Source organism: Aethina tumida, chromosome 6 (genome assembly GCF_024364675.1).
Source record: "Aethina tumida isolate Nest 87 chromosome 6, icAetTumi1.1, whole genome shotgun sequence".
Lineage (NCBI taxonomy): Eukaryota > Metazoa > Arthropoda > Insecta > Coleoptera > Nitidulidae > Aethina > Aethina tumida.
In genome coordinates this window covers 14,976,613-14,996,701 of record NC_065440.1, presented here as the reverse complement: position 1 = coordinate 14,996,701, position 20,089 = coordinate 14,976,613, and the positions used below count along the sequence as shown (strand labels likewise).

General features: G+C 35.4%; 3 protein-coding genes across 9 annotated transcripts; 1 reads left to right on the top strand and 2 right to left on the bottom strand.

Moving 5' to 3' along the window:
* Window positions 1-504: 504 nt before the first annotated feature.
* Window positions 505-8,249, bottom strand: LOC109608059 (uncharacterized). Of its 7 annotated transcripts, none has more exons than XM_049968449.1 (10): window positions 6,269-6,563; window positions 5,965-6,177; window positions 5,805-5,914; window positions 5,602-5,752; window positions 5,381-5,544; window positions 3,448-3,739; window positions 3,058-3,375; window positions 1,204-1,515; window positions 943-1,152; window positions 505-883 (listed from the first exon to the last, which is right to left on the bottom strand). In XM_049968449.1, the coding sequence occupies exons 1-10, from the start codon at window positions 6,335-6,337 to the stop codon at window positions 851-853; spliced, it is 1,872 nt and encodes a 623-aa protein (XP_049824406.1). In that variant the 5' UTR covers window positions 6,338-6,563; the 3' UTR covers window positions 505-850. The 7 variants fall into 7 exon arrangements, with proteins under 7 accessions (XP_049824406.1, XP_049824407.1, XP_049824404.1 ...); XM_049968450.1 differs by having other exon boundaries at window positions 1,084-1,152; XM_049968447.1 differs by lacking the exon at window positions 6,269-6,563 and adding an exon at window positions 8,118-8,249 and having other exon boundaries at window positions 505-1,152.
* LOC109606171 (peregrin) lies at window positions 6,933-11,640 on the top strand. Its single transcript, XM_020022737.2, has 8 exons — window positions 6,933-7,322; window positions 7,393-7,599; window positions 7,662-7,789; window positions 8,831-8,971; window positions 9,028-9,364; window positions 9,417-10,842; window positions 10,899-11,248; window positions 11,301-11,640. Exons 1-8 carry the CDS (start codon window positions 7,124-7,126, stop codon window positions 11,591-11,593), a joined length of 3,081 nt encoding a protein of 1,026 aa, XP_019878296.2. The 5' UTR covers window positions 6,933-7,123; the 3' UTR covers window positions 11,594-11,640.
* A 468-nt stretch (window positions 11,641-12,108) lies between these two features.
* LOC109606169 (D-xylose transporter) lies at window positions 12,109-15,715 on the bottom strand. The gene is made up of 5 exons (XM_020022734.2): window positions 15,509-15,715; window positions 13,929-14,062; window positions 12,840-13,871; window positions 12,584-12,781; window positions 12,109-12,529 (listed from the first exon to the last, which is right to left on the bottom strand). The coding sequence occupies exons 2-5, from the start codon at window positions 14,029-14,031 to the stop codon at window positions 12,345-12,347; spliced, it is 1,518 nt and encodes a 505-aa protein (XP_019878293.2). The 5' UTR covers window positions 14,032-14,062; window positions 15,509-15,715; the 3' UTR covers window positions 12,109-12,344.
* Window positions 15,716-20,089: the final 4,374 nt, after the last annotated feature.

Genomic DNA, 20,089 nt, shown 5'->3' with positions numbered 1-20,089 from the left:
TTAGTTTTTGTATTTCATTTATTTTTAAGAACAAAACCATTAAATGTGATACGTATTTGTTAAATAATTCAACAAAAATTTAATATTTCAATAAAAAATTATCAGATCTTTAAATTTTTAAAGAGGTAAATTAAAAACTTAATATTTTTACTAACAAAAATCAATATTTTCAAAATTTGTCAAATTCATTAAAAATTTAGTATTTTAATGAAAAAATTATCAGATCTTTAAATTTTTAAAAAGACAAATCAAAAATTTAATTTTTTAGCTGACAAAAATCATCAATATTTTCAAACTTATCATTTATAAGAATTGAACAAAAATTTTTAATTTTCTTGAGAAAAATTTATCAGAAATTTAATAATTTTGAGGAAAAAATGATCAAAAATTGAACCAATAATAATCATTTAATGGGGTAATTATAAATAAAACAAGGTATTATTAAATAAATATAATTTTATTTAATTCCGTTTATTAGTCATTATTAAAGGAAACAATTAAAAATTTAATTACATTATTTTATTCACATTATATTCATCCTACACCTTCTATCACAATATTAGTATGTCACATAATTTATCACAAACAAAACGGACTTAATAAACACATGTATATCAATTTTGAATTTATACATACATACATTACGCATTTGTAAAATATCAAAGAGTATATTGTGTATATAATTAGTAATAACTGCAAGCGGAAGCCAAATCCTAAAATATACGGTAATAATAAAAATTGCAAAACAACTGTATCAAGCTGCTTGAACAGCATCGCGTCCCCTTAGCTCCGGAATCACCTTCACGCTCCCGACACGTCTACGCGTTCCCGCATCTCCGAGCCGCCGTAACTAACAGCACCCAGGCTGGCACTGCTGCGCGACCTGTGAACAGAATCGAGACTGTATCTGCTGGCTTTGCGCAGCCGTTTAACCCTCCATACGCTGCCGTCGTTCAGCAAACGGCTAAGACTGGAATGCGGACTGGTGCTTTGCGTCGACGCCTCCAGATCCGTCGTCGAACCGGTGGGCGTCGAGCAGTAGGCGGGCCGGAGCGGCGGCCTGCTGGCCGGGCGCAGTCTCACCTGTCGCAGCATGTCCATCGAGACGACCGGTTGGGCGCTGCGGCGCTGCGGCGTGGACGTCGGACGATCCTGCAAAGCACTTTGTACAGTTGGGGTTTATTAATTGTTGCGGTTACGTACGGCTGGTTTCTTTAGTTTGACTTTCAGTATTTCGTCCAAGGAGATCATCGGTCTGGAGTCGCTCTTCGATTTGGACATTGCCTCGCGGTGTTTGGTGCCTTTGCTTGAGAGTTTCGTGGACGGCATGGACGCTGCCGTAGGCATTGGAGGCGGGGGCGGCGGTGGAAGTAAAGCCGGCATCGGTGGCGGCGGAGGTGGAGGAGGAAGGACTGCTGGAGCTTCCGTTATTTTTATAGTCGGTACGACTAAGGTTGCTGGTGCTGGTGCTGGTGCTGGTGCTGGATTTGATGTTGTTGTTTCTGATGATGGTCCCTTAAATAAACAAATTAAGGTATATTTGATATTTTTAAAGGGAGATATCAACAAAATCAACATTTTTTATATGGACATTAAAATATTTGATATTCTAATGTATAAAAAATATCAAACTTTGTATTTTTATAATAATACGTAATAAATTATTTAATTTATTTAAATATTAATCAACTAATTTAATTTAAAAGTAAAAATCAAAATTTTAATTTAAGAAAATTATTAATTTCAATTTATAATTATTAACAATAATTTTATATTAAAAATATTTGATCATTTTTATGGTAAATATCAAAATTTGAATTATTAAAAAAATGATAATTTTAACAGGAATAATTATCAAAATCTGATATTTTAATTTGTATTTATGTATAAAAAAAATTTTTTCAAGAAAATAATGATTAAAATTTGAAATTTTATAAGAATATTAAAAAAAAATTTATAGCAAATATCAAAATTTAAATTATTTAAAAATATGATAATTTTAACAGGAATGATTATCCAAAAATGATATTTTAATTAGAATAATGAATAATTTGATATTTTTATAGCAAAATATATTAAAATTTGAATTAAAAAAAATTGTTTTCAGGAAAATAATTATTAAAATTTGATAATTTTATAAAAATATTAAAAAAAATTGACCTTTTTTATGGCAAATATCAAAATTTAATTGTTTAAATTGAAAATTTGAATTATAAAAAAATGTTTTTCAGGCAAATATTTATTAAAATTTAGATGGCAAATAAATCAACATTTAAATTATTTAAAAAAGTGACAATTTTAACAGGAATAATTTTCAAAATCTGATATTTTGATTTGAATATTGAATAATTTGATATTTTTACAGCAAAAAATATCAAAATTTGAAGTAAACATTTTTTTCTGGAAAATAGTTATTAAAATTTGATATTTTTATAGCAAAAAATATCAAAATTTGAATTAAAAAATCAGTTTTTCAGGAAAATAATTATTATATTTTGATTATTTTATAAGAATATTAAAAAATGACTATATTTAAGGCAAATATTATCATAATTTTGTATTATTTAAAAAAATATATAATATTAATAGGAATAATTATTCAAATCTTATATTTTAATATGAATATTGAATATTTTAATATTTTCATGGTAAAAAAATATCAAAAATTTATAATTTTACAAAATTTGAGAATTTTTATAGGAATAATTATTTGAATTTGAAATTTTAATTCGAATATTGAATAATTTGATACTTTTGTATATAAAATATCAAAATTTGTATTAAAAAAATGTTTTTCAAGAAAATAATTATTAAAATTTGATAATTTTATAAAATATGAAAAAAAAAGACAAAAATCATCAAATTTTGAATATTTAAGTATATATTATATAATTGAAATTATCAAAATTTGAATTATTTTTAAGAAATTTTGTTTTGAAGGAAAATAATTAAAAAAAATTTGATATTTTAATTTGAATAATAAAAAATTTGTAATAACATAAAACTTTTAGAACATTAAGAACAAGCCCTGAATGATTCCAAAGATTTTTAACAAACCATTCTCACTTTGAAATTGGCGAATTGCGCCTTGAGACTCTCGACCTCCGACTTCAGCTCGACGATTTGCTTCAAATCGTCCTGCACCTTGCGCAGCGACTCGTGGAAACCGTTCAGCTTATCACCCTCCTTCTGGATCTCCAGCCTGGTCCGCATCACCACGAGCTCGGTGGTGAGCTCCTGTATCCTGCCGTTCAACTGTCCGATCTCCTTCTGGTACTGCTCGCACTTGCACTCCTCCCTCTTGCTGCGCCTCTCCTGGTACGCGTGGCAGATCGACGACAGACTCTGTAGGATCATAAGTAGGATAAGGAATAGCTGCACGGAAAAAAGAAAACCCAAACAAGAGACCGATTAAATAAAAAAAATAGCGGCGTGCCGGACACTCACGTTCTTCAGCGAGATGCCGAGCTGGGCGCACACGTCCACCACCTTCATCGACCACTTGGCCGACAGTTTGCTGTACTTCTTCAGTTTCATCAGCAGATTTTCGCGCACGTTGCCGTCGTCGATCTCGACGGAACGGCGTCTTATGCACACGCTGGAGTACGAGATGTTGCTGACGCGACGTCCGTACCGCGGGGTCGGCTTGTACGTCTTCCTCTGGCTGAGGTGCAGCGATTGGATTTTCATCGAGCGCGACGACTTCGGGCTGGTTTGCATCAGCGACATTTCGTCCAAGCTGTAAAATCATCCGAAATTATCAATATACTCGAAACCTTAAAAGATTAGAAAACACAGGGTATTATCGAAACATTTACAGGGATTAAAAAATGTGCAATTTAAAATTTTAAGGAGAAAAACTATAAAAAATAATAATTAAAATTCCTACAGAGAAAAATTATCAAAATTTGCCATTCTATGTGTAGAATCATCAAATTCAAAAGAAAATATGTTATTTTGATCATTAATAATTTTAAAATTTGTTTTTACATAATTTAGAAAATGTGCATTTGATATTTTTACAGAGAGAAAGTATCAAAATATTATATTTTTATAAGAAAATTGAAAATTTGAGTTTTTTTGATATTCTACAGAGAAAAAATATATTATTTTTATATGAAAATTGAAAATTTCAGATTTTTTATATTCCTACATTCAAAAATTTGTGTTTTATATTTCTATACAGAAAAAGTAATTTTAATATTGAATAATTTGACATTTTTATGTAAAATATATCAAAGTTTGATAATTTTATAAGAATAAATAATTTTAACAGGAATAATTATCAAAATCTAATATTTTAATTTGAATATTTGATATTTATATTAAATTTATAATATATTAAAATATTATTTTAATATATTAAATTTATAATATATTAAAATTTGAATTAAGGAAACTTTTGATATTCCTACACTCAAAAATATGTGTTTGATATTTTACAGAGAAAAAATATTAAAATTTTATATTTTTATAAAAAAATTGAAATTTTTGAATTTTTGATATTTCTACAGATAAAAATTGTCAAAATTTGTCATTTATATGTGCAGATTTATCAAAATTTATTATTTTGATGAGTAATAATGACAAAAATTTATTTTTACAGAGATTTTAAAATATGAGTATATGATATTTTTACAGAGAAAACGTATTAAAATATATTTTTATAAGAAAATTGATATTACAGACAAAAATATGTGTATTTGATATTTTTACAATGAAAAAGTATCAAAATTTTGAAATTATTGATATTCATACAGACAAAAATTATCAAAATTTTCCATTTATATGTGAAGAATTATCAAAATTTATTATTTTGATGAGTAATAATGACAAAAATTTGTTTTATCAGGGATTTTAAAAAATGGGTATTTGATATTTTTATGGAGAAAAAATATAAAAAAATTATATTTTTATATGAATAAAAAAATTGACATTTTTACGCCGAAGATCACCAAAAATTATGTTTTTTATATATTATTTATATTAATCTAAATAAGAAAATTATTAAATTGGTTATTCTGAAAACATATATTACAAATTTGAAAAATTTGTTAAATATTTAAAGTAAAATCCTCAAAAAACAAAAATTAAAAATTACAAAAATATTTAGAACAATAACCATCAAATCATAAATTGTTGACGTCACTACAAAAATGATCAAGAAATTATTTTTTTTAATTAAGAAATAAGAAAATCTGACATCTTCATGGGAAAATCGTAGCCATGAAAATTTAAGGTGATTAAAATCCAACTAGGAAGACACAAAATCTTATAAGAAAACTCATAAAACTCAACAAAAAATTGACATTTTCAATTCCTCCAAATTGTAAGCATTAAAGATAAGTTCCATAAAAAGAATTTGAAGGATATAATCTACCGGGCGTCTACAGAATAGCTGCATTCTGGCATTTTCTCGTCCTGTGCGCAAATCTTGCTGATCGGCGTCGATGCCTTCAAATTAAACATCTGCGGATTAAAGAACGTCACATCATGATTGTCTTTCACTCGAATTTTTTCTTTTAAATAAGGATTTATGTTCACCTACAACAAAACCAACAAAAGTTATTACTTGCCACAACAGGCTTAAAGCTTGGTTACTTCGTTTGACATGTGGAGTTGCCTGTTCTGGATTATAGAGGGGAATTCCTTGTCGTTGACAAGGTAAACTTTGCTGACTCTCGGCGTCTGTATTAGTTCGGCGTCTGCAGTCGTGACCTCCGTGCTTTCACCAGTCGAACCGCAGTGCTCACTAATAAATAACGTTAATAACTCGTTATAATTGTATTAATTAACGGAGTTACCTCGTGTCCCCATGGACGAAATTCGAGTCAAACAATATGTTCAAGTTGGTCACGTTGAAGCTGTTCATCTTGATGGGGGTCAGGTCAAGGGGGGCCCCAACGTCACTCATCTACAAACAGTTGTAATAATTTCTTAAACAAACCAACAGCAAAGTTTTACCTTAGGGGGTGGCGTCGAGGGTGACACGGTGTTGTACGACGACAGTTCGCTCCTGCTGCGCCTCTGGCTGTCATCAAAACAGGCCCTGACAACATTGTCCATCGACTGGTCCTGGCTGGCATTTTGGCTGGGTGCGGCTTTGGCCGGGGTCTTTTTCGGCGTGGCCGTTTTGTTGCGTCTCCTCTTGTTACGTCTGTGTCGCGGCATTTCGAACTGAGATTGTTTACGTGTTAGTTTTTTGATGTTTGCTTGTTTTGGTGTGATTAATTGGTGGGTTGGACGGTACAACATCAATTGTACTCACCAACTTTGGCAGTTTTAACCTCTTTGCCAACTGGTACCAGCACGAAGCTGTCGGACTTACTTCTTGCATTTTTGTTTTGGTTGTAAATGGGTGTTAACGATTAAACATTTAATAAATACTGATAGGAAGGCTTAAGCGCTGGAAACATAGTTAAACGAGCAAATTCGTTCGGGGTTTTCGATTAAATTACACATAATAACAACAATTACAAAATAAACTTACAGTCCAATTGGACTGAGCACACACTAATTGAAAAAAATTGGTGAAAAAACGGGTGTCGTGTGAAAAAAGCAACGTAAAAAACAGCTTCACTCACAGTTAATGGAAGTGGTGGGTATTGAGCGGTGGAAATGGCATTTCATGTCGTATTAAACCTCCTCAAATAATCACAAAACGCAAAATTTGTCCATTTGTGCGGTTGATGCGTTTCAAACTTTCAAAACTGGTGAATTTTGACGGCTCTGGTGTCACTGTTGTTGGCACACCTGTTGCACTCCCCTTAAAGGTTCTGACTAAATTGGGGCGTTTTAACTATTTGAAAGTGAGTAAATTGGTTGAACGTTTCTAGGAAATACTTGTGTTGCCTCAAACTTAGTTAATTAATTCAACGTAATCGATAAAAGACAGCGTTTCCCGTCTGTTGACAAATTTTCAGTTGGCACACTTGTTGTTTGTTGTTGAGTTTTGTTGACAACCCCCAAAGTACCACAAATTCGCCCCAAAACCACCGTTTAGCGAATAAAACTGACTGGAACGTCGTCGATTTTAGGTGACCAGACCGGTATTATGCACGCAACACACGCTTCGACTCGTATACCCGCACCCAGATCGACATAACCTAAAAGGAGCGCCAAAATGGGCATAGACTTCGACATTCTGGAGCACTGCAAGAAAGTGCGGGCGGACCACGGCCCCCCGTACACGTGTCCGGTGGACAAATGCGGTAGGACGTATAAATCGGTGTGCGGTTTGCAATATCACCTAAAAAGCTTCGACCACGACAACCCAACGACACAACCACCGACCACACCAATCACACCAAAAAACAAAAAAGGTACGTGACCAACCACATTTCGGCGCTCGTACGGTGGTGCGTTTGACCTAAAGCGTTTAAAATTGTTTAGGGAGGTCGAGAATAGCGGCCGTTAAGGCGCCGCAGGCCGCCACTTTGCCGGAGCCGCTGACGTTTGAGGAGGCGCAGAAGATGGTGCAGTTTGAGGTCAACAACATACCAGTGAGGTGGAACATTAATGATCCCCTCGAACTGGTGCCCAAGGAGGACTTCTCCGATGAGGAAGTTGTGCCTGAAGTTAAAACTGAGCCTCCACCAGGTAATTTATTTTGTTTAGACTCTGAGTGACACAGAAAATAATACCGCATATATTTTAATTAGGTCCCGTAGCAACTTTACCAACAGCCAGTTATAAGGTTATGGAAAACTATAATATATGTGACGCTCCACCCCGACCAAATGCTTACATTAGGTTCATAGAGAAGAGCACGGAAGAATTGGATGGAGAAGTAAAAACATTATTACATTAAAAACTATTATTTTTTATGGTAAAGCATTTTTTAGACTTTTAAAGTTCAGAGCAGTCAAATAAGAAATGTAACTGCTACAGAGATTTTATAAGCTTCAAAGAAGTGATTTTTAAACATACATGCCAACATCTTTATTATTTTTTCTAGTGCCTTAAAAATTATTATATATTTTTATTTGTCATTACATTGAAAGTTAAGTGCCAGTCAATAAGTAAACCATTATTTTACGTATATTTAAAGCTTTCCTTAGGGAAGGTTTTTGATTTATATAACTTATGTTTTCTATTTATTATATATTTATATTTACCTTAAATTTTATTTATTCTTTGAAATTAAGACCAGTTTTTGTAGAAATCTCTGTTCTGGAATAGAAGAGAATATACTTTTTTCTGTCAAACTCTGGAGAATGTAGTTTATGTTGATGTATTTTTTGAATTTTCAATATTTGACATTTGTCAGAATACCTGCTAATTAATTAAATTAAAAATTAAGGACTATTTTGTAATTTTATATGATTTGTTAATACATTTTTTCCTAATTTTAATACAATGTATTTCCAAAATGGGTCAAAATTTGGGTACAAGTAGTACACGTTCAGGAAGGAAGAAAATCTAAGTAATTTTTGTTTCTAAAGTTTCTCCTTAAGAAAATACAGACCCCCAAATTTAAATTTCAAAAATTGTTTTTCTCATATTTTTGTAACCTTTGATGCAATCGTGCCTTTTCCATAATGATACAGTGGTGTAGATTCTGGGGGGTTCCCCATTTATTTCGCCTCATTTTCTACGCCACTGAATATTTTTTTAAAACTATTAAGGTTTTCATATTCTTTGCACAATTTATAAAAAAAAAAAGATGCCCTTGAATAATTTTGATTAACACAGCCGTTTTCGAGATATTTGAGTTATAATGTTTGAAGATGTTAAATAATGTAAATCTTGATTGTTGTCTTTACCATAAAAAATAACAAACTTACGAGTTTTCTCAGTAAGAAACAATAAAGCAAATCAAAAACTTCAGGTAGAATACGACGTGGACGAGGAGGACACCGCCTGGTTGTCGATAATGAACGCCAACCGAGAGGCGGCCGGCCTCTCCCCCGTGTCCGTCGACAGCCTCGAATTGCTCATGGATCGCCTGGAAAAAGAGTCCTACTTCCAGGTAAACTCAGCCTAACCGTTGATATTTTGTCAAAACTTACATTTGTATTTGTGTAGGCAAGCGTGAACGGACACGCCGGCGCCGTAGTGGACGACGACGCCGTCTGCTGCATCTGCATGGACGGCGAGTGCCAGAACACCAACGTCATCCTGTTCTGCGACATGTGCAACCTGGCCGTGCACCAGGACTGCTACGGCGTCCCGTACATACCGGAGGGCCAGTGGCTGTGCCGACGTTGTCTGCAGTCGCCCAGCCGGGCGGTGGACTGCGTCCTGTGTCCGAATCAGGGCGGCGCCTTCAAGCAGACCGACAGGAGTCAGTGGGCGCACGTGGTGTGCGCCCTGTGGATTCCCGAGGTCCGATTCGCCAATACCGTGTTCCTCGAACCAATCGGTACGCAAAAACTCCTGAATTAAGCCATTAGTTAACGTGTTTTCCCTTGTAGACTCGATAGAGACAATTCCGGCCGCCAGGTGGAGGCTGTCCTGCTATATATGCAAGCAAAAGGGCATGGGGGCTTGCATACAGTGCCACAAGACCAACTGCTACTCGGCCTTCCACGTAACCTGCGCCCAACAGGCGGGTCTGTACATGAAAATGGACACGGTCAAAGACGGCGGAGACTCGCAACCCGTGTTGGTCCAAAAGATTGCCTACTGCGACACGCATGCCCCCGTCGAAAGCGGGGACAGCAAAAAGGAGGACGCCAGGAAGAAAATGATAAACGCCCGCAAAATGTTGGCCAAAAAAAGGACCTCGGCACCAGTAATACTAATTCCCACAATTCCCCCAGAACGCATACAAGAAATCGGATCTCTGGTGACGATAACCAAGAAGTCCCAGTTCATACAACGCCTTATCGCCTATTGGACGTTAAAGCGTCAGTTCCGCAACGGTGTGCCGTTGCTGAGGCGCCTTCAAAGCGCCCACGGCGGCCCCAAGGACTCCAACACCAGCAACGTGGACACCTTAGAACTCATCAGACAATTAAAGTACTGGCAGTGCCTCAGGCAGGACTTGGAGAGGGCGAGGCTGTTGTGCGAACTGGTGCGCAAGCGTGAGAAAATGAAGCTCGAGTACACCAAACTCGTAGAGAAATGTCTGAAGATCCAGCTCAAACCACTCGAGGCCAGTCTGAAGAACGTTCTGGACTTGATTGCGGCCAAAGACACCAACGAGATTTTCAGTGAGCCCGTCGATCTTGAAGAGGTCCCCGACTACACTACGGTGGTGACTGAACCTATGGATCTGAGCACTATGTACAATAAACTGGATCAAGGGTTGTACCCTGACTTGTCGAGTTTGGAGAAGGACTTCAATTTGATGATCGCCAACTGTCTGGCCTACAACAACAAGGACACGGTATTCTACCGGGCCGGCATCAAAATGCGAGACCAGTGTGCTGTCATCTTCAAACAAGCACGTAAAGACCTGGAGGCTGCGGGGTTAATGGGTGAGACCTCAGAATCTAGTCAGGAGCCTCCCAAAGACGACTGTATAGCCTCGGACATCGACAAGAAGTTCGAGTCATTACAAGGCAAAACAGGGCCGGATATCCTTGCTCAACTGGAGGACTTAATGTCCAAGAGCCAGGCTCTAAAGCACGGCCAGGCCAGGATGAAGCGTGTGAAGATGATCAGGAGCGAGATCATGAAGGTGCGGAAGGCCTTGCCACATACCGACAGCTCACAATCCGATCCGGAGGCTGAACACCCCGAAAACAAAGTCAGCTCACCAAGTTCCGGTGTTAACCCATCCGGCGTGAACAGGAGGAACGCCGTTTTGTTCACCAGGAAAGCCCAGGCTGCCTTAAAGAAGCCTGAGCCTGAGGAAAAGGATGAGAAGAACTCGTTGGAGCAGCCGCCCAAACAGTACGTCCAACTTCAGATTCTTAACGAGTTGATGATTTATAAATTAACATTTTCAGGAAGAAAAAGGGTCGAAAGAGCAAAAACGCCGAGTCACAATCGAAAGCTGAGTCCACCAAGTTGGCGGAAGCCGTTCCGGACAGTTTCAAGGTTTACAGAGGGGCAAATCCCACTTCCGGCGACGAGGAGAGCGACAGCGGAAGCAGCTTGTCCACCTGTTACTCCAGGGAGCTGTCCGAAATGGACACCGACGAGGAGGACAGCGACTGTTCCGACCGGACGACGAATTCGATTGAAGCGACCGAAAAGCACGAGCACATCGAGCTGAAACCTCTGCAACTAGTTTGGGCCAAGTGTCGAGGCTATCCTTGGTACCCAGCGTTGATTATCGACCCCGAAATGAAGAAAGGTACCTTTTATAACGACTTAACTGTAACATATTTAAAATTTAAATTTTACAGGATACGTCCATTATGGAGTACCAATTCCTTCACCACCGGCTGAAGTCCTGGCCCTGAGCTCCAAATTTTCGGAGCACGTTTATCTGGTTCTTTTCTTCGACGCAAAGAGAACTTGGCAATGGTTGCCCGCTGAAAAATTGGAGCTCATGGGACTCGACACCGAAAAGGATGAAGCCAAAGTGAACGAGCCCAGGAAACCGACAGACAGGAAGGCGGTTAAAAAGGCATACGAGAATGCCTTGCACTATCAGTCGCAAATCAATGATCCTCCCAACTCTGAGTCTACAAAATAATTTTGTAATTTTGTTGTATTTTAAATAAATGACGTTATATTTTCATATACATTTGTTTTATTTCACCCCAAACCCTAAATTAAATAAAAATTAACAATAATTTCCAATTATATATTCCCTAAGAATATTCTTTGGACAATAATTAGATAATGCAAAGCATAAATAAATTACATAATAGCGTTGTGAACATGTTCATCCAAAATTGGAAGGTTACCTCCAAAGTTGGATGAAAAAATTGGAACAGAAGTTGTAGTAAAATATTGATTACTTGCCAAAGAAGTAACTCCGAAGTAACGCTTCCTAACGCCGGAGGTTTGCAATTTATGGCCCTATCAATCATTCTAGATTTGATACTTTAATGACAAATGTATCTGACATAATGTCTGCAATAACACTTCAATATTTCCAACGATAATCCGAAACAGAGTCAGAAAAGAGATGAAAAAGATACGCAGAAACAAATCAATACTTGTTACATTCATGTTTAATTTAACAAATAAAATAAAAACCAAGGATAATTTGTGATCATTTATTCGCTTATAATTTTAAAACAATTGGAAGTGCCTCTCTCAATCACACAACAAACATTTAAAAATAAATTAACTATATACATTAACCGTGTTTATAAAACACCCGACTAACAGCTATAAAACGACTGTACACCGATCTGTGCAGTTTCGAGCACGAATCGCCTCTTGTACTATCATAACACATATCACATTAGTAAACCAAACAACAATACAAGAACAATCTACAGCCTGCTGCTTTCGGTCGATGGCCGTTTTGTGTTTTGCACCAAAGATGTGATGGTGGGAAGGGCGTGATCGTCCCCACGGAAAACGCTGTTGTCGAAGCCGCTTAGTTCCTTTTGTGGTGGTGGTTGAGCTGGTTTTGGACCGTCCATCAAGAATACTGTTCCTAAGAACATCAGTGAACCTACAAACATACGTAATTAATTGGGTTTCTTTGGGGGAACCGTGGAAGTCTTACTTAATCCATAGGCGCCCACGTAGAAGATGTACAGGCTTTCCCTGTAGCCGATGGCCTTGGATACAGGTTCGACTAAGATGGGAAGGTTGCCTCCAATGTTGTTCATGACGAATAGAAACACTCCGACTGTTGTGGACCTTACTTTTAACGGTACGATTTCTACAAGGATTGCGAACAATATTCCAAACCACATTTCGGCTGTAACATCACAAATTATTAAAATAAAAGTTGTTGTAAGACTCCGTTGGTTACTTACCGAAGAAGTAACTGATGCCCAAGGTGACCATGGCTCCTACTGGGTAACAGTAAACGCTTCCAAAAGCCAAAGGTGTGGCAATTATTTGTGACACTGCCAATATGACGACTCTAGATCTGATACCCATTTTGGCGACGAACTTATCTGACACGATGCCTCCAATGACGACTCCAATACTTCCAATGACGATGGTGACGGCGAACAACCACCAACCCAAATCGTAGTCGGGGAAATAGAGTTGGTAGTACAGGTCGCAGTTGTAGGCGAAGCACATACCCCCGCAATGCCTGATGGAGGCGGCCAGACACAGCATTATAACCCTTGGTTCGAGGATGATGGTCCAGATGGTGACCTTCTTGCTACCGTCTTCTTGGGCGTTCTCCCCAATGCTGGTCCTTTCCGGTTCCCTCAACGTGAACCAGGTCAAAAAGGCCAGGATCACCGCCAAGATACCGGCACCGTAGTACGTAACCCTCCAGCCTAACCCCCACAGATCAAGAGGCGGAATGTATCTGCCCACGGGGAAGGCAATGCCGTAACCCCCGTAGATGCCCCAGTTAAAAATGGACATGACCAAAGCACGTTTCTCCTCGGGGAATATGTCGGAGAGGAGACCCGTGGCGAGGGGGTTGCAGCCACTTTCGCCGGCCGCCATGATCATTCTCAGTATGACCAGTTGCCAGTACTCGGAGACGCCGCCGCTTGCTATGATGGCGAGGGCGAACACCAGGGTGCAAACTCCCAGCATTTTCACCCTGTTGAACTTGTCGGCGGCGAAGCCCAGAATTACCCCTACTATCGTGAACACAGCAATGAAGCTGGGCCCGGCCAGGATTTGATAATCCAGGCCCAGGCCGTTGTAGTTCCACTCGCAGTAAGGGGTGCCGTTTATGTTGTACGAGAGGCAGGTGGCCGAGTCGTTGGCGTCTCGGCACAGGAAGGGTAGCTCGCTCAGGTGGTACTCGGTGCTGTTCAGCTGGCAGGCTATGTCGCCGAAGTGGAGGTCTATGGCTATGGCCTTGCTGGTGACTCCTTTTGAGGGTACAAGTTAATTAGACGTTGCTAAGTGGGTGGACGACGAAGACTTACCTATCAGATAGTGACCCAGCTCTCCCAGGACGTAACCTACTGAGATTACAGCCAGGGCGTGCCATGGATAGAGGAAGGAAAGCTTTTCCCAAATGCCCGTCATCTTCACTTCTTGTTGAACGTCTTTACTACACCTACACAAATACAACAACTCAATGTGGGTGACAACTAAGTGTGTTAGTTAGATGAAATCGTGAAAGCTCCATATTTAAATGCATGAATAAATCATCAGGAAAACGACAGTTTTTCACTCTTGGCCTTGGCAACTGAATCAGTGTGTATTTATACTCTTTACTAATTAAGTTGATCGTTAGAATATTAAATTGTAAAAATCAACATTAATTGCGTTTGCAATGCGTTATTGTTCAAATATGAAACAAACGAGAGGTTGTCCAACACTTAACTGGCTGAACCATTGGTGAAAAACAAAACGCCTTCACTCTCAGATCCAACATAAACAATACCATTGACATTGTATCGTTGAAGATCAAGATTTTATTGAACGCCTTGACTTTGAAAGTCTTGCTAATCGTTTAAGTGAAAGCCTTGCAGAAATCTTATTAATTAATTGATCGAGTTTCAAAGGAGTTTCACCAATGTGACGGTTAAGGTCGACTGTCACATATAAAAATTGATATGGGAAGAACGATTATACAATTATATTATTTACTGTAAATGAAATTAACTATAAATGCGTTCGACGAGGTCGTTCCGATCTTTAGGAAAACGACATGTTTGCAAACCTTAAGGCCTTAATAATTGTTTAATCACATCTTGGGACGTTGTAATTCAGCGTACGCACAGAAACAATTATTCGATTCATGCAGTTAATTAATTGCGGATGTTTTGACAGGGTCTTCACGCCCGAATAAAATGGCGATGAATAATCGTTTCGGAGGCGAAAAAATGAATATGCAGAATGCGATAAATGTAACAATGACCATGAATAATTGTAGCAGGATGAAATTACATCTTCAAGGAAAAAATCAACGTTAAAAAACACAATTATTTAAATTTCTAAAGCAAAAAAAATTATGCTAATTCGACTATGGATTAATTGATTTAATAAATATTTATGTTTCGTTAAATTTTTTGAAATTATTCTGCCACGTGGAGCTACTTAAGAATTTAAATGATTTATATAAAACATATATTTTTATTCAATCCTAATTACACATATTTAACGTCAGACTTCACAAGAATAATAATGGTACTCACTTAATAATAGTCATTTTCAATTTAGTTATACTGAAGCAAGATTTATTGAGGTGCTGATCATAATTAAGACTTGATTTAATTTTTATTAGGTTGTAAAACAGATGAATAAAGAGAAATCTACACAAAAAATTAATAAATCGATCAGAATTTTAAATAAAACTATAAATTTATGTTAAAAAATTAATTTCCTCAATTTATTAAATAAAATTAATTAACTCACTGTCTTCTCTTAATTAACTAGTAAGACTTCCAGTGAATTCAAGACTTAATTAAACATTCAAATAAAATTATACAAGCCAGGATGAGAAGAAGTACAGTTACCAGAAGCGAAGCCATCAACAACAAACCAACTGGGTACTCACAATTAAAGATCCAAAGGTACCAAAACGGGGGAACGACGTCCGAAGGAACCAAATACTAATAAAATATGAACACCAACAAAAAAATTCGAAGTTTCGAAGTCACTAATTTATCGCCATTCAATTAGTCTACTTCCACAGTTACCACCGGACGGAAAGACGGACAACGCGAAGCGACCGAGTCGAGACACCGCAGCGTTAAGGCTCCGGGTTGATGGTACCATCACTTTTAACTATTCCCCTTCTTAATTTCAAGGTGCTTTCTTGGACGGCACGAATCCACCGGCAACGCTATCGAGGAACCGGTGCTCTTCCGTTGATGGAAACGTTTTTGCGGTTTTTTTTTCGATGTCGTTTTGGTTTTGGGTTATCGGGTTTTGGCTGAATTACTGAAATCCCGCAGCGATTCGGTGATGTTATGTAATTAATTTTGGATGTGTTTTAATTGAGGAAAGTTCCTCGAAACAATAGGTTTAATGGTGATTGTTAGTTTGTTGATTTAGGTATTTAACATTTGCAGGAATAATTAAATAGACTGAAAAGTCATGAAATTCTCTACAACAAAATTTACGTGTAGTTTCAGGAATGTAACACATTTGGAGAAATGTTAAAACTATAAATGAATGTTACAGAAAATTGAGGGATTGTAAAGTTAAAACTAAAAACAGAGAAATAAAGTCTTGAGTTGTTTTAACTAATAAAAATACTTAACATTCCTCAGGATGAAACATCTACAATTACTTATGTGCAGTTTTAAAAACTTAGATGTTTCAGGAATGCATAAAATGTACAGGAGTGTTAAAACTATACATTAATGTTACAGAAAATTGAGGGCTTGAAAAGTTAAAACAAAAACAGAGAAATAAAGTCTTGAGTTGTTTTAACTAATAAAAATACTCAATATTCCTCAAAACAAAACATCTACAATTATTTATGTGCAGTTTTAATAACTTAGTTGTTTCAGGAATGTAACACATTTGCAGGAATGTTAAAACTATAAATTAATGTTACAGAAAATTGTGAGAGTGACAGGTTAAGACTGAAAACAGAAAAATAAAGTCTTGAGTTGTTTTAACTAGTAAAAATACTAAATATTCATCAGAACGAAACATCTACAATTATTTATGTGCAGTTTTTAAAACTTAGATGTTTCAGGAATATAACACGTTTGCAGGAATGTTAAAACTATAAATTAATGTTATAGAAAATTGAGGGATTGAAAGGTTAAAAGTTAAAAGAGAGATATAAAGCCTTGAGTTGTTTTAACTACTAAAAATACTCAATATTCATCTGGACGAAACATCTACAATTACTTATGTGCAGTTTTATAAACTTAGTTGTTTCAGGAATGTAACACGTTTGCAGGAATGTTAAAACTATAAATTAATGTTACAAAAAATTGTGAGAGTGAAAGGTTAAGACTGAAAACAGAAAAATAAAGTCTTGAGTTGTTTTAACTAGTAAAAATACTCAATATTCATCAGATCGAAACATCTACAATTATTTATGTGCAGTTTTTAAAACTTAGATATTTCAGGAATGTAACACGTTTGCAGGAATGTTAAAAGTATAAATTAATGTTATAGGAAATTGAGGGATTGAAAGGTTAAAAGTTAAAACAGAGAAATAAAGCCTTGAGTTGTTTTAACTACTAAAAATACTCAATATTCATCAGGATGAAACATCTACAATTACTTATGTACAGTTTTATAAACTTAGTTGTTTCAGGAATGGAACACGTTGGCAGGAATGTTAAAACTATAAATTAATGTTATAGAAAATGGAGGGATTGAAAGGTTAAAACTAAAAACAGGGAAATAAAGTCTTGAGTTGTTTTAACTACAAAAAATACTCAATATTCATCAGAACGAAACTTCTACAATTATTTATGTGCAGTTTCTAAAACTTAGTTGTTTCAGGAATGCATAAAATTTAAAGGAGTGTCAAAACTATAAATGTTACAGAAAATTGAAGAATTGTAAAGTTAAAACTGAAAACTGAGAGATTGGAAAGTTAAAACTAAAAACATACAGATAAAGTCTTGAGTTGTTTTATCCAGTAAAAGTACTCATCATTCATCAAAATGAAATATTTACAGTTTTTTATGTGCACTTTTAAAAACTGTATCCATCAAATTTGCAGGAAAATGAAAGTATAAAACTAAAAATAGAAAAATAAAATCTTGAGGCCTTTTAACTAAGTAAATAATCAACCTTCAACAAAAATAAACAATCAAAACATAATTAAAGTACCAACATTGACACGACCCTTTCTAAAAAATCTCTTTGACAAATCTAAATCTTAACGTAACTCAATTTTGAAACATTTTAGAAACTTTATCTTTTTTGTTGATGGATACATCAAACAAGATTCGTTCATTAGATTGTCGTACCCGAACCCAGACCTTGCGAATTAATAAGGCTGAATGAAAGATTGGGAATTTGCGGTTAGTCGATCTAGATTCTCGTACTTTCCGAACCACTGTGCCACCGTCAACAATCACGTTTCCTGATTTGTCAACTCATTTTAAAATACATCCGTTTTTTTTTTCGGTGGATTCCAGTAATTATAAGTAAACATGTATAATTTGATGTGTAGGTAAAATATGCAAGTAATTGGTGGTCAAGAAACCAGGAACATTGACTTACACATTCTGACTCACACAATTACAGTCTTTTAGATATATATTGCAAATAGTTTTACTGATAACTGTTATTTTATTAAATCGTAATTGTTGTATAAAGAAATGTGGGCAATTTTACATACATTGCTGGTACAGTTTTAATGCGTTTACTTAATTATTTTATTACCTACATAAATAAGTCCAAAGAATATTTATTAAACATTATCTAAATCATTTAGAAAAAAATCTATAAACTATACTTATTAACATTCAAATAGGAAGGAAAACGTTTCTAATCGATACATTTTATACAGATTTATCAATTAACATATAATTTCAAACTGGCGTAAATTGTTTTTTAAGTAGTTGCCAGCATAAATTATTTAATTAACGATTTATGTAAAATTCATACATATTCCAACGCAGTTTTTCCTTTCTAAATCGAACAACCGACCAATTATAACTTATTGTTTACAATATTGCATTGTGATGTGATCAATTATTGTCTGTATTAGTTAAAAAATCGATTATAATTATTAAAATGGCGGCCGTACAAGGATAAAACATTCCTGCGGCCGAGTGGTTTCAGAAACCGCCTGCAGAACTTAATCGACTGCCCAAAAATCCGATCTAGCTTTGCGCCCCGGGCGTCTAGACGTAGGTATTAACATTCAACATGATCGAAACTGGTTTTCGGTTTTGTGAAGTCCCAACATGTGAATTCCCTACGTCATTTCTGTTCGGCGAGATCGAAATTACCTGAAATTAATTCGAACTTTTATGTGTGTGTTTGTTTGTTTGTTGCAGTTCTCTCGGCGTGTTTTTGGGTATTTACGTTCACGTGATGAATCACGGACCGATTCGGATTTTGTAATCATGGCAAAATGTCGTTTAATGTGGGTTTGTTTTGCGTCAGGAGAAATTTTACTGATTTGTAATCTTTACATTGACTGAAATTGTATCAAATGATGATTGTATTTTAAGCGTTCTTACTTACTTAACTTAACACACTTTACCACTATTTTTTTCAAGCAATAATTTTACAAGTAACATTAATTTATCGTCGTAACATTCCTGCATATTAGTTGTGAAACAACTAAGTTTTTTATAAATGTACCGAAATAGTTTTAGTAGTTTTATTTTTATAAAAGTTGAGTATTTTTACTACTTAAAACCACTCAAGGCCTTATTTCACTGTTCAATTATTAACGTTAATTTATAGTTTTGACACTCCTGCAAATTTGTTGCATTACAACTAAGCTTTTAAAACTGTACATAAATAATATTATATGTTTAGTTTTCATGAAGGTTGAATATTTTTTCTAGTTAAAGCAACTTTTCATACTCAATAATTTATTGCTTTAACATTCCTGCAAATTTCTAACAATACTGAAAGAACTAAACTTTTAAAACAACGTCAAGTTTATTTTTAACTTTCCAATCATACAATTTTCTGTAACTTTAATTTATAGTTGTAATTTTCCTGCAAGTGTGTTGTATTCCTGACACAACTAGGTTTTAAAAACTGCACATAAGTTAATTGTAAATGTTTCGTTCTTATGAATGCTGAGTATTTTTACTAGTTAAAACAACTCAAGACTTTATTTCTCTGTTTTTAGTTTAAATTTTATAATCCCTCAATTTTCTGAAACATTAATTTATAGTTTTGACACTCTTTTAAATTTTATGCATTCTTGAAACAACTAAATTTTAAAAACTACACATAAATAAATGATTGTAGGTGTTTAGTTCTGATGAATATTGAGTATTTTTATTAGTTAAAACAACTCATGACTTTATTTCTTTGTTTTTAGTTTTAACCTTTCAATTCATCAATTTTCTGTAACATTAATTTATAATTTTAACATTCCTGCAAATGTGTTACATTCCTGAAACAACTAAGTTCTTAAAATTGTACATAAGTAATTGTAGACGTTTTGTTCTGAGGAATGTTGAATATT

What these genes read in the sequence shown, in the direction of transcription:
- LOC109608059 (XM_049968444.1), bottom strand. Translation starts at nt 6,337, where the DNA reads ATGCAAGAAGTAAGTCCGACAGCTTCGTGCTGGTACCAGTTGGCAAAG. An exon ending in AGCTATTCTGTAGACGCCCG is followed by an intron (nt 3,740 to 5,380) that starts GTAGATTATATC and finishes ATGATTTTACAG; the next exon opens with CTTGGACGAAATGTCGCTGA. An exon ending in TCGGCATCTCGCTGAAGAAC is followed by an intron (nt 3,376 to 3,447) that starts GTGAGTGTCCGG and finishes TTTTCCGTGCAG; the next exon opens with CTATTCCTTATCCTACTTAT.
- LOC109606169 (XM_020022734.2), bottom strand. Translation starts at nt 14,031, where the DNA reads ATGACGGGCATTTGGGAAAAGCTTTCCTTCCTCTATCCATGGCACGCC. An exon ending in GCTGGGTCACTATCTGATAG is followed by an intron (nt 13,872 to 13,928) that starts GTAAGTCTTCGT and finishes TACCCTCAAAAG; the next exon opens with GAGTCACCAGCAAGGCCATA. An exon ending in GGGCATCAGTTACTTCTTCG is followed by an intron (nt 12,782 to 12,839) that starts GTAAGTAACCAA and finishes GTGATGTTACAG; the next exon opens with CCGAAATGTGGTTTGGAATA.
- LOC109606171 (XM_020022737.2), top strand. Translation starts at nt 7,124, where the DNA reads ATGGGCATAGACTTCGACATTCTGGAGCACTGCAAGAAAGTGCGGGCG. An exon ending in TTGGAGCAGCCGCCCAAACA is followed by an intron (nt 10,843 to 10,898) that starts GTACGTCCAACT and finishes TAACATTTTCAG; the next exon opens with GAAGAAAAAGGGTCGAAAGA. An exon ending in CGACCCCGAAATGAAGAAAG is followed by an intron (nt 11,249 to 11,300) that starts GTACCTTTTATA and finishes TAAATTTTACAG; the next exon opens with GATACGTCCATTATGGAGTA.